The sequence below is a fragment of the Hirundo rustica genome, chromosome 5 (assembly GCF_015227805.2).
Source record: "Hirundo rustica isolate bHirRus1 chromosome 5, bHirRus1.pri.v3, whole genome shotgun sequence".
NCBI classification, from domain to species: domain Eukaryota; kingdom Metazoa; phylum Chordata; class Aves; order Passeriformes; family Hirundinidae; genus Hirundo; species Hirundo rustica.
In genome coordinates, this window is record NC_053454.1 from 40,855,777 (window position 1) to 40,870,375 (window position 14,599).

At 37.0% G+C, this 14,599-nt stretch overlaps 1 protein-coding gene across 5 annotated transcripts in view; it reads right to left on the reverse strand.

Annotated features, from left to right (window-relative positions):
• The window catches only part of FBXW7 (F-box and WD repeat domain containing 7), a 176,446-nt gene that overhangs the window by 94,538 nt on the left and 67,309 nt on the right, over positions 1-14,599 (reverse strand). For all 5 annotated transcript variants that reach the window (XM_040064420.1, XM_040064421.2, XM_040064418.2 and 2 more), the window contains exon 2: positions 6,085-6,642. In XM_040064420.1, the coding sequence (XP_039920354.1) occupies positions 6,085-6,573 (489 nt within the window). In that variant the 5' untranslated portion in view covers positions 6,574-6,642. The remainder of the gene's footprint in view (positions 1-6,084; positions 6,643-14,599) is intronic.

The window sequence follows — 14,599 nt, forward strand, 5'->3', positions numbered from 1 at the left end:
TGACCCCTTATGAGAAGTCACCACTACAATCCAAACAGTTAACACAGACATTATAGTTAACATTTCAGAGTCATATAACCTAATTTGCAAGTTTTATGACAGCTTTAATAGAAGAAAAGGAAATAAATGTTCAAGTAAGTGGGGGTTGTTGCAAAGATCCCTATTGAACAGCGCCTGTTAACCAGAAGAATAAAGCATCTCACGTAAATGGGCTCAAACACTCCTTCAGAAATCCCTCCAGACAAGCAGAGCAGACGAAAGTGTTTTCTGAAACCCCAAGCAAGAAGAACAGCTACGTGCCGGCTAACAATCTTCCTGCTCCACCTGCTCACTTAGATTTTAAAATTCAGGTCCTTACATAATACATTTCACTCCTGTTAATCTGATATCAAGTAGCTATTTTGCCTACACCATAGAAATCTGTGCCAATATTTGCTGGAAATAATGCAGCTACTGCTTTTCATGAATTCATGTGTTTAATTTTTTTTAAAGTTATTATTTCCTAACTGAGGTGGCTTCAACATTAGAGACATTTAATATTAAAAGTATTATGTAATGTTGTATATTAGGTACATAAAAACTAATTGAACAAAGCTAAATTCATAGGAGCTTGCATACAAGTGATCGTGACATTTTCTTCACAAAATCAATTCCCCATCAAACGTTAACCAAAGATGACTGAACCTGAAAATTACTGTAGCTGTTTAGAAATTATTTCTAAGATAATCAAGAAGCCAATGCTCCTCTAAATATGAGAAGCTTGCAGCAGTTCAAGATAAACAACTTGTCTTAATGGGAACAAAAAACATTAATTAAAACAAAATATTTAAGTCTATTGAAGTCATTCATATTTAAAAACTAGAAAACTGGGAGTTACAGGAACACTTATGCAAAGAAAGACAAAAAAAATTGAACAAGTTAAAGATTGTATTACGATCAAAGTACTTTTAAGAATTAGAACAATCAAAATATTTCAAAAGTACCAAATAAATAAATATCTAATGATTTACAGGAAAAAAACGTGGAAAAGCAAACAGAGTACAACCTAGATAACCCTATGGTGAAACCCAGGTGTCAGTACAAGAGAAAATAATGCACTGGTTGACATAAAATAGGATTATAGCATTGATGACATTTTCTTCCACAAAATCAGGCTGCTATCACCTCTGTCATAAAACCCAATTTTGACAAACATAAAATATTGCTGGTGCAATAGGTCTGCTAGTACTACAATTTCAAGAGTATGAGCACAGGTAGACAAACAATTTAAATCTCAAGTAAGCAAGAATGATAATTTACATGAGCTATTTCACAGTGATGGCAACTGCCAGTAATACTTTCTTGTCCTTGCATTGCAACAGAATCCCACATGTAGAGGGATAAAAGCATTAAAGTGCAGCTGCTATGAAATACGGAATGTAAGAGTATTTGTTTGCTTATGTTGTGGTAATTGTTACCCAACAGAACTCAATTAATACAAAGTCATCACAGGGCATTGGAAATGGATGCCACAAATACAATGCAATCAGTGAAGAATCAGCATCAAGAACAGTTGTTGTCAGGCTGCCATATATATATATTTACTAAGCCCTCTTGTGCCATTTAGTATTTTTAAAACAGATATGACAACATTTGACAAGACACAGATCAACTGGAGTAAAAAATTAAGAAACAGTAAAGGATCTGACATATGAGAAAACTCCGGTCACTTTAATACAACTGAGCACCAGTTCTGTAGGCACAAAGGACACAGGCTAACCTTACAGAACAGAAGCTCTCTAAAAGCTCTCTTGCATCTATTAGACAAATCCGTCAAACATGAAATCCCAATGCATGGAGTTATTTGATATATAAATAGGTAAATACATTGCATAAACAAATTTTAACTGTCCTTGGCATAGCTGCTACTGAGTTTTAATTGCAGTTCTGATATTGTAGAATTATTTAGGTTGGAAAATCAGATCATCAAATCCAACCATTAATCTAACACTACTACAAGTCAGACACTAAACCATGTCCTAAATGCTACATCTACATGTCTCTTAAATACCTCCAAGGATGGTAACTCAACCACCTCCCTGTTCCAGCATTTGACAACCCTTATCCTGGAAGGAGTGTATCCTAATATCCAATCTAAATCTCCCCTTGTACGACTTCAGGCCAATTCCTCTTGTCCTATTGCTTGTTACCTGGGAGAAGAGGCCAACCCTCACCTGGCTACAGCCTCCTTTCAGGTATTTGTAGACAGTAATATGGTCTCTCCTGAGCCTCCTCTGGGCTAAACAATACTGGCTCCATCAGCTGCTCCTCACAGAATTTGTGCCCCAGACCCTTCACCAACCTCACTGCCCTTCTCTGGACTCTCTACAGCACCTCAATGTCCTTCTTGCAGCGAGGCCCAGAACAGCACACAGCGTTTGAGGTGTGGCTTCACCAGTGCTGAGTACAGGAGGACAATCCCTGCCCTGGTCCTGCTGGTCACACTATTGCTGATCCAGGCCAGGATACCACCGGCCTCCTTGGCCACCTGGGCACAGCTGGCTCATGTTCAGTTGCTCTCCAGCCTCACCCCCAGGGCTTTTTCTGCTGGGCAGCTTTCCAGCCACTCTGCCCAAGCCCGTAGCACTGTATGTGGCTGATGTGAGCCAAGAGCAGGATCTGGCATTTGGCCTTGTTGAGCCTCATACAACTGGCCTTGGCCCATAATCCAACCTGTCCAGATCCCTCTGTGGAGCCTTCCAGCTCTCCAGCAGATCAACACACCACCCAACTTGATGTCAGCTGCAAATTGACAGAGGGTGCACTTGATCCCCTCATCTAGATTGTTGATCAAGTTATAAAGACATCTGCGATTCAAGACAGATGTTCCAACACCAAAGTGCTCAGAGAAGTGTCATAACAAGAACAAAAAATAGAAAAACATGCCCAACGGACACATTGTCCTTATTATTTACATTTAAGTGATCTTTCAGGGAAGAATTTGATTGCTTAACATAGGGGAGAAAAAACCCACATTTGTTAAACAGCTCTTCAATACACAAAAATAAACCAGAATATTTTATGCAGGAAATCATGAAAGGTCACCACAAGAATCCTTTTGGATTCCTGTGTGATGCTGGTGAATGCAATGAAGTCTCTCCTGAACCACTGGCATTCTCATTTCAAGTGCCCATGCCCTTTACTCACATTTTCACAACATTATGGCAGCAATTTTATCAGTTATTTGAACTAAGCAGTAGTATGAGGCAAATATTTTTACGTATTTTTATATCTATTATCTAAACATTTTATAAAACCTGAGTGTTTAAAAATTATATTTATATAAATATAATGGGGTTTATGCCTCTGATGAGGTTTATTAGGTAGGACCCAGCATGCTTGCTGCTACTAAAGTGACTGGCAGCAAACCCAAGCACGGTATACCGTGGTGTTATGGGGGAAATATGACATTTCTTCCATAGCCACACAGGATTCTGCATGTCAACAAACAAACAAAAAAGTCAGATTAGAGAAAGACTTTATTCAGTAGTTAATGAGGAAAGGAAGAAAAAGTAGGACAAAGAACAGATATATTAAAAAACTAAGATGAGCTGCACAACACCTACAGTAGTAGCAATTGCTATTTTGTACAGTCTCACTATTATCTCTTGGTATTTGGTAGTGGTGAAAGTATGCTGCCCACATGTATAAGCAGAACAAAATGTGTTGCATCAGGAATGCTTCTGAGGAGCCAGGTTTACATCTGACACAAACATGAAGTAGGGCATTCAGGCATCACTGCCTATAATGGTGGCACAAAGCAAATTTCAGAGTACAGCACACAGCAAGGTAATTCAGCCAGAGTTATGAGAACTGTAGTCGACTACAAATGCTGAGAAACATGTCTGAAAAGATAAAAATAAGTCCACCAGGTTCAAGTCTCCTAGGATGATTCTATCCTCAACAGGTAGAAGCAGAAATCACTTGTAAATATGGCTGACAAGTCTGCTAACATTTCCTTCTCTTCTCAAAAGCAGTATTTTAATTAGTCATGCTTATTTTTACTCTGATTATTCATTCATGCTCTCACAGATGTATTTGCACAACACTTTGTAACACAGAATGTGTTACTCTGGTTAAATATTGGTTTATTAATGAATTGGTAACATTAATGTTGCATGTTGTCAGTTCTAATGTGTAACTGCGGTGCTGAGCAGTGCCAGCTCAAGCAGCTTTCTAATCTGTACTGATACTTCAGTAGAAATTTCCTAAAACAGAGCTGCATCATGAAAAAATTCCCAAAAATGGTTTGCTACCTGGCTGCCCAACAATTCTTGCAGAAGCACAGCCTGGGGACAGAGCACGGACAAAAATGACCAGCCCTGCATCGAATATGCAGAGCAACTATAAGACCACACAGAAATTTTGCATCTGTACAAAGATCTTTCAGACATCTTCCTTCAGGCTAAATCAGCTCGTTTCAGTTCATGTCAAATATGCCTCAAGAAAAGAAAGAAAAAGGTACATTCATTATTGAAGTCAATAAAAAAAGCTTCAGAACTGGCCACCACTGAAAATTATGCTCTGCTCTGTACTGTTTGAGTATAGTTACTTACAAAGCACTTCAACAAGATTCCAATTTAGAGACGTAAAAATATATTTTTGAGTATATGAATTTCCTACAATAAATATTGTCCATACTTGATGCAAGTTGTTATATGATACACAGTAAAACATACTAAATACTAAACATACTAAAGGAAAACCAATGCACTGAAATAAAACCACGGATTTCAGTTGTAAAATTCAATTCAATTATATGAAATACGACAGTATTTCACTCCAAATTAGAAAGCATATACTTCAGTACCTTGAAGAATAGAATTATAAATATAAAATTATATTAAAAACTCATGAGAAAACATTACAACTTTTCAAAAATCAAAGATGTTAGCTGAGATACTTTAAACACGGAAGTGAATTGCATACAATTGACATTAACAAAAACATCGCAGTAGATCCAGAAGCAAATGTTCACCCAACTTACCTGTCCAGGTGTATCTTCAAGACTGATTATCCATCTCTATACATTTATGCTCATACTCAACCTGTTAACTTATGTTAACTGACTTTTTTGTGGTTTTCTTTTCTTTTACATCTGGTTTTAATTATTTTTTTTAAAGTAAAATTTAAAAGTTTGAGGAGGTTTCATTTTTTGAAAGGTGACATGAGGCTAGGTGGTCTATTAACAACTAAGGAGTAAGAAAAAGAAATTAATCCATAGACCTAGGAAGCACATTCTTCCAAAAGAAACTGGCCAGCTCCTCTTTCTTACTAGTCAATATCACTGCTTTCATTATTCTGCAGCTCCTAAGAGTTAACAGAACTCCTTCTTCCCAAAGAACTTGGAAAATATAGTGAACTACAAATGTACACTGCAGCCAATAACCCAGTAACTTCTTTTAAATCTAAAATGTTTGCTGACATAAGTAGAAATAGAAGTATTTTATTAGAAGATTAATTTCCAGATTCTTATTGCAAATTTGAAATTTTCAACAACCAGCACACAGGCTCAAGGTCCTCACAAGCAGGATATCATAAGACATTATGCAATGACTTCCTAACTGAATGACTGGCTATCACGTTTTATTTAACCTGTATTTTGCCAAGGATCTCACCCTACTTTTGCATTACAATGTTTTCACCTAAATGAACCAGATCTTGTCTGAGAACACAACACATGTACAATTGCTTACCTTCCCTTCTAGCTTATTTGGAGAAGGAAAATATCATAAATAACGCTGGGAGGGTCTTAGGTAAAAATATTTAGAAAGAAACATCTTGGTTTTTTGACCACAGTCATCAGAATGGTATTCTTTAAAATACATAGGGGTATTAGCTCATGTCAAATGCATGCAAATATTTTTATTATTAACAGCTAAAAGAGCATGGGTTTTGTAGACTACATAAATTCTTGACTGTAAACTCTTTAGGAAATAAGATCTTTGCTTCATTGTAAAATTTTAGTTTATGCTAAATATGCATTTTTTTTCCAAAATCCAAAGTTAATGAGGACTAAGAGCACAAAAAAATGTAGCTTCTCACCTTTGTCTTCACGTAGAATGGCGATGACTGGTGAACGGGCAAGTCCATGAGGCTATTGGAATTTGTGACACTGTTACTGTTCGCATGTTCATCTTCTCTACTGCTGTCATCAGACTGATCAAAATCATCACTGTCCTGGTCCATTTCCTCCTCCTCTTCCACCTCCTCCTCTTGATCACCAGCATGTTCATCGTCATCTTCCTCTTGATTACAAGTGGAATCTTCATCCACTGTACTAAGTCTATTATTATTTTCTTCTAACTGCTCCTGCTGAGACTCATGCCTGTCATCAAATCCAGGTTCTTCTCCTCCTATCTCCCCATTCCTCCCAATGTGCTGCTCCTCTTGTTGTCGCCTTTGCTGCTGCTCCTCCTCTTCTACGACCCGATTCATCTGCTCCTCATCTACTTGGCTTGAGGAAGCGTTACCTCGAAGAGATCCACCAGTTCGTCGCCTCTTGCTGCCCACAGAGAGCAGTTCCTGATTCATTTCCAAAAGCCAGCTTGCTACTTCTTGGACCTTGGCTAGGCTATCGGAAGATGCAAATGCCTTCACATTCTAAGGAGATAAAGAAAAAGTGGGAAATTACAGAAGTTACTTTTTTTTTAATTAGATAAAGCAGTAAAAACCTATTTCATTGTATTATTCCTGGCAACTAAAAACTTCCAGGAAAAAAGGAATAATTTCTACTTGACACACAACTAGAAAAACCCAAAAAACTGCAGGCAACTTTCTAGCGAGAGAATTACTTGTTCTGTCAAACAGTCTGATCATAGTCTCTTTAAGCACCAGATTCTGCAAAATTCGGAACTAGTTGCCTTTTTGAGAATCCACAAAAATCATTAACGTTCATGTTAACAGAAGATACAAGTATGCAACATCACTTGCAAAAAATTGTACACAGGTTATTTCAAATGGTATTTTTTTCCCTCTCACTTGATTAGACTTTGTATATTATTCAAAAAACAAACCGCTTTTGGTCTTATGCACTAAGAGCAGCATATTTTCAGATATAGTAGAAAGCTTAGTTTCTTGTTATTCTAATTTCCTTTTAGATTAATAAAGAAGAGAACACCCATTAAAGAATACAGCCTTATCACTGCCAAATCTTAAGATGGCCAGAGAGACACCCAGTGGTCAAAAGTAGACACCACTTGGCAACCTACGTGGCCCAGAAACGGCACATACCTCACCGGGGGAAAAAAAAATTACTGTAGTAGGAAAGTTCTCCGAAGTCTAAGAAGCTACAATAATTGTTAAATGAGTCTCTGAGATGTTAAAAAAGGCCAAAATTAGGTGCATTTTAATAGAAACTGAAAAATACTAATGCAATTTCCAAATTATTCACACATTCAGCTACCCATATGCCTCCAAGCAATATATAAGAACAGGCGGCTATAACATAGACTAATTCATTATTAAATTTGGTATCAGATTTCCAGCTATATAGCCTTTGAGGCTGGCACATCCAGACTCTGGTTTCCCTAGATTCAAGCAATGTGTTGAACAGACGAAGTCAGACACAAGTAGTCAGATTCACAGGCTATGAAAGCAGTACATGAAAATGCATGTATAGAAAAATTAGCTTTGTCATTGTGAATAAAGCCACTGTCCTTGGGAGCCCACAGACTCAGCAGGCCACACTGTGAGAGATTCAGAAAGCACATCACCATGAATACTGGATGGGAGCACAACTTCTGAGTCTCCTTGGAGTAGGAGCAGTAAAGGATGTTTCCATGAGTACTTCAGCACAGGATGATACCCCACCGCCACCATCACCCTCTCCTTTTTCTTAAGTCACCTCTCTCTTACAGGGATTTTTTTGTTTGGTTGTTTTTTGGGGTTTTTTTTACAAAAAACCTAGGGCCATGTAAGATGGACTGGGAACAGATAAACCCCTATTTTGCTCCACGACATTCGAGAAAACATTCACCTTATTGGTTAGTAGGGAACAAAGTACCAGAAACCATAGCTATACTGTAATTTTCAGTGTGTTGTACCATAAAAGGCACAGAAACACATTTACAGGTCTTTTTCCACTCTTTCTCCGAGGAAGGTTCATAGCTGGGATTCTGCAGTTCTCTGCGCCTTTCTTCCTCAGGGAAACACTACTTACATCCTAAAGACAGCGTTCTCAAGCTTCCATGTATCTACCCAGGTGTCGATTTCCCCAAATAAAACCTTGTAAGATCAGTCACTGAAATATGTGTTCAAACACAGTAGCCATTAAGTTCCAATCAGTGAATGAGAAGCTAACAGTAAAAGACAATTAAGCACCACACATTCAGTGGAAGGAAGCATTGTGCTGACTCTTGATTTTTCCATGGAAAAAAAAGCTTTAGGACACTTGGGTGCACATGACCCACACCAGAAGCTAATGACTGTGTTTTTATATTCAAGTGTGTTTATTTTTCTGTGTACAGAAAGGAGCACTTAAGATGCCATGAATAGTGCTCTCTAAGAGAAATGTTTTCATTTAACATCTCTCCCCAAAGCTCAGAAACCTTAGCATGTGGGAGTGATGTTTAATAACAACACTTCATCAAAAGTCAAATTTAGTTGTGTATATCATCTGATAGTAACACAACTTACGTATCAGGCTTGCCACCTAGTTTGGGCATTATGAACTAAACAATACCACACCTTATCTTCTCAACCTGGAAATCTGAAGCACTGAACAATGTAAAAATCAGTAGTTTAAATAAAAGGAAAGGAAAAAAAAAAGGGGGGGGGGGGGACAAACAAACAAACAAACACCACTGAACAAGAGTTTTACATCTTTTCAATCTAAAAATTCTAGTTTCTACCACAAATGTTTCTCTAAGTAACCATGAATGTAGCTTAAAAGTTTAATTGCATTTCTCAGTATCAGCAACATTATATATGCAATTACTGGTTTAGTGTGTACTTGCTAAAACTGCAAATGCTGCATTCGTTTCAATAATTTAATACATACTTCCAATTTATATCTGTAAGCAACCAACATAAAAGGTCAGCTTTGAAACATTAAAGTAATCAAAAGCAAGAATATGCTAAATGTTTAAGTGACAAAAATATCACTTATTATAATAACAGTTGTTACTGTTATTATGCCCAAATGAACTTCCAGCCAATTAAAAATGTACACTAGTACCAGTAAATATTTTTAATTATTCCTACATTTTTGAGTGACCATCAGTTCATGAAATTAGCTTTAGTCATTAGCGGTTTCCATTTTACTCTGCATTTGCATGAATAAACTCAACTTGTTCTTTCAAGAAGCCTGTAAATACATTATCAAAATTTAATTACAAGCAATGCGACATCAGAAATCATCAGTATGCAGAGAGGTGATGCATTTGCTAAAGAACAGATGGATGTACATTATCTGAGAGATATGAAACATTAAAGCTGCCTTCTGTCATGTAAATGCTTTCAGAATTAACTACTGTCAGCTAATACACAAGATACAATGATTTCCATATATAAGGTAGATAAAGAATACGAAAGGACTATTATTTTGCAGGAAGAAGTGTATTTACAATCAACTTCCAGAGAACTAAAATGATGTGTTTTCAGCTAGTACAGTGTCTCTTTCATTTATACAGTCAGAGACCAAAATTACTCAAATCAACTAAAAACCAGAAGAACCACTGAGGAAAGCTGTTGTTCTTCCTACCTGTCTCGGATCACAAAGATTTTTTTTTAAGACAGACGCCAAAACAGAGCAATGTAAGTGACAAGATTTTGCATAAACATGTAAAACTCATTAAACTTGGTCAATTAATCTAACCTGGCAACTCACAGGTAAGTTTCTTAACACTTGCATTGTACGGGAAAATGAAATGCAAGAAACCCCTAAGGAAAATGGAAGTCTCCAGACTGACCCAACAGTAAACTCAGAGCTGATGAAGGCATCCCACACCTCTGTTGAAGACTGCATGCAGCCCCCACCTTTAATTGAATATTAAATGCTGTTTAAGTATAATTCCTCAACTTTATCCATTACATTTTCACAGAAGATAGATTATAAAAATAAATATCAACAACAGTTGCTCAAAACAAGAAATGCCGAGCAATACTAGAAGGTTAAAGGGAAAACTGCTCAGGGTTATCTGCCACAACAGGTTGTATTCTGTACTGCAAGGATGACCACTTCGCTTCCTGCTTTACTGCTGAAATATCTCTATCCTGCTAACACAAATAAAAAAGTCATTAAATATTTTTAACCTATAAACCCACATAAGTATGGGAAAATGAAACTCCTATCAGTACTGCTTGTTTTTATTTTTCCATTTTTATCACTTGAAACTGAAAAGAAAAAAGGAAATGAGGTGGATGTAGAGAGGTGGAAGCTGGGGAGTGGTGGGGTTTGTTTTTTAACAAAATATAATGGATTGTGAAAAGGTTTTAATGAATTAACTTGGAAATTAATGTATTAGACTGACTTGGATTCTAACCTAAGTATCATGACAGCACTTAGTGAAAAGACAGTATAGCTACAGACACAACAGGGTTATGGTCAGTGGATACTCCTAGAAGAAAACTTTTGAGATTACAGACTTAGGGGACAAAGACAATTGAACTAACACAAAACCTTCTGTAGATATTTGACTCAATCTTAACACTGCAATATATCTGAGCTTTTTATTGTGTTATTTAACTGTGCAATACTGAAATGAGGTAAACAGAAAGTAAAATAGGGGCATCCCACCCAAGCAAAGGATCTCCTAAGATTTCAACATCCAAATCTACCTTCTGAAAAAAAAGTGTAAGACCCTTATAAGCACACCGTGCCCAGGAACAACACTGGTGCGTTGGTCCTCACAAGCAAGCAGTGCAGTGCTGTAGGGGCAGAGGTGCAAAGCTGAGCCAGAGCACCCACAGGATACCAGCTCTGGGGAGAGGAAGCGATTTATTTCCAGACCTGCTCAGACCCCTCCCAGCCTAAAACGACCCTCACAGCTGGAGCACACCTCCCGCTTTAGTTTCACCCAGAAGATCTTCTGGGACAGCTGTGCTTCGACTCATTCTACTGGGGAGCAGATGTGGACAATCAGGAATTCGGCTTTAAAAGGCGCACTTGATCCAAGCCCAAACTACCAGACAAAGTGCAAATACACCTAACAAGCCAGCCCATCTAAGGCCTGCTAAGCCCATTTCAAAAAAAAAGGCATGCAAAGGGGATTTACATGCAGCATCAAGCAGGTATAAATAAATAACAGAGTTAACACCAAGACTGTGAACCATATTTTACCAAAGAAAAAGATGTATTTGACTAATGGCCATGAGAGCTAATGTCGCAAAACACTACGAGCAAGACACGTACATGATGTGTTAACAGAAGCAATTAATATACTGGTCTGATTACTGGCTACACAGTTTGTATATGGGAAGGATTTTGAATAATAGGTAAGTAACAAACCAAAACAGCCAACATGCAATAACTGAAATACAAAAATCAAATGAAAATGCACCACCTTCTTTTATAGGTTATGGTAGTGGAAAATTATTCTCATGCAAGGACTTACCAAAGTTAAGATACTTCAGATAAAACCACAAGTTTAACTAAAATTATGAGCTTTAAATGAAAGGTACAGAATAATTTTGCTGTGTTACAAAAGGACAGCAAACATGATCAAATTAATGGAGTCACAAAACTGTGTTGAATACCTTGCAGAGATGAAGAAAATAAAAAACCTTCCGTATTTCATCAGTACATATGTTGATTAGAGCAAAACTGAAATAGAGATTTAAAAACTTTCAGTAGCTTTTCTTCAAAATAAAATACATCATTAACGACGTAATGTTAATGCTCATTCTGCAAGAACACATGTTTTTTCTAAGAATGACAAAGTACTTCTTGCAAACATATGCACCTCAAATCTCTCAGTCAACTCCATTATTTACAGCTCCAAGCTCCAGAACAAAATAGGAGCCAAAAAGATTGTCTCTCCTGCTTTACTATTAACCTCCCAGCAAAGCTCTGACAACACTTAACAGAGCAGCACACACAATGTTTTGGTTGTATTAGAAATTATCCTGCTCTTTTTGCACAATCTCAATATACTTTTACAATCAATTAATGTAGTTTATTCAGTGCAAAGTGGTTAAAGCAACAAACATTAAATGAAAGCGCTCCTCTAATTACTTACTTATGTCAAACAAATTTGACAGGAAACAAAAAAATAGATTCAGTATTAATTAGAATTTTAAAATACCACAATTAAGTTTCCTGTTTAAATTTAATTATGTCCAGCTGTATTTAATCTTCTTCTGCAGCCATTTTTAATTATCTTCCTCTCTACTGAAATTCAGGCCCAACTTTCCATCTACCTGCTGAAGCTTTTCACCAAGTCCTGGTGTCCTGAGCTCTCCTCATGAATGTTTCTGAACAAAGACACTTCCAGGTTTCCCACCACACATGGTCCACTGTAAGGTGTCTCTGTATTTAACTCCACAATCCTATTTTATCAGACTTTACCCCTTCTCTCCCTATTTCGCCATCCAACTAACTCTTTTCTCCCAGGACTGCCTCTGAATACGGCTTTCTCTGTAATCCTAGGCCTCAATTTCCCAATCCCTTTTAGCCTCCAGTGGTGTTCTACAGTCCCACTTCGCTTTATTCTGATCCATTCCCCACAGAAAACAAAGGGATTTACTTGAAAGAGAGACAATACCTGATAACACATGGGTAGTGAGAACACACAGGAACCATAAAAAGAAAACTTTGCTTTAACTCTGGGAATGAAAGGCCTATCACATAATCCTACCCTCTTGTGGCACATAAAGTATTTAACACGGGATAAAATACAAAATAGCACACAAAACCCACTAGAGAACGAGAATACAAAAAGCAGTTTAGAAAATGAGTAAATGCTACAAGAATTTTTATATATATTTAGCAGTATTTAGGCTCAGTGGCTTGATAAAGAAATATCAGAGGTAGAAGAGAGAGGAACAGACCTTTCATAAGGAAGAGCTTAGAAGAAAGAGTCTGAGCTAGAAGAGGTCACACCCTTTAGATGGCAATAAAGCATGTATGATCATACAACCACCTACAAGGTTCAGGCACAAACACAGAACCTGGATGCATTACAGCTCAAATGGATTTCACAGATTCTCCTTGCAATAGCAAGAGGAGCATCAAATCTTAATGCTTTAAACTAAAGGCCTTTTCTTCCCTCTTTGTGCATTCCCAAAACAAGGGCTGCTCTGGCTAAAAGGGGATAATCTGAGTCGAAATCATAGCTGTTTTTAAAGCTCTAGCACAAAGAATCATCCTATAAAATGTATTAATAGACACTTAATGTCCAAATTAAAGCAACCACCATATAAAAGGAAGAGAGAAACTAGGGGATTTTCTACAAACACTTGTAAGTAATTCATGAGCTTGATTATTGTATTTGAAGTGTTTCAAAACATGCCTGCATTTTTCTTGTTTCAAAAAGAATATCATAGGAAACAATCAGTCTGTCTTGCCTTACAAAATATATGTCTTACAAAAGTTCTGCTTTCCCCTCAAAATTTGACTCCTGAGAAAATGAGAATCACTGTGTAATGCTGTGGTAAGGATGGGGTGGAGACAAGAGTGAAATGTGAAAGTGATCCAAGAGGAAATTGTTGGATGCCTCCATTACACAGTAATAAGAAAACTGCATTAAAAACAAACAAACAAAGAAACAGGGGGAAAAAAAAAATAAAAACCACACACACAAAAAACTCCAAAACCACCCAATTTTAAGTCCTTTTTGTCAAAACCATATCACAACTGACAAGTTATTAACACATCAGTACAGTGTTATTGTACAAGTGGGGAGTTCAGACCGCTTTATCAAGAACAGTGTTCATACTTCTTAACTTCCTGAAAGGGAAGATTAACAGCGAAAGTACAAAAGTAACTCCTTAATTTTAACTTTGCACTGTTATGTTTTCATCAAGAACAGTGAATGGAATAAACTCACTTGCATTCCTTGGAAGATATCATGGGATGCAACAACCCACAGTAGGAGGAGGTCTGTATTATCACTAATCTTACTGTGTTCATATAAATAATTATGTTATTTTTAGTGTTTATATTAGTAATGACTTATGCAGAAGATGGCTGGTTTGTCTTTTCATTAAAAACTCTTTAAAGAAGAAGAATTAAGCTGTAAAATGTGACAAGTTAACTATCATGTGGAACTAATGAAAGGCTCCTCTCCCCTTCTCAAGAAAACGAAAAGCAGAAAAAAAAGCCTTGAGTCATTTAAAGGGTGACAAGTTTTCCAGCAACTATTAAAAATAAAATAGGCAAATGCTCCATACAATCCTGCATGCTGCCACTCAATATCGTACAGAGATTATTTTTCCATTGAAAGGACTTCTGAGGTATAAAAGCTAAGCACACAATTTTCAATTGCGTTGTCTTAACCTTCCCACTGCAACTGTACCATTATTTGGGTTCTTATATTAAAAATTTTACCTCTCCAAATTAAAAGTTCTTACCTTGAATAACTCATGAATACCTGCTTATTGTTTTCCCCATGAACTAGAT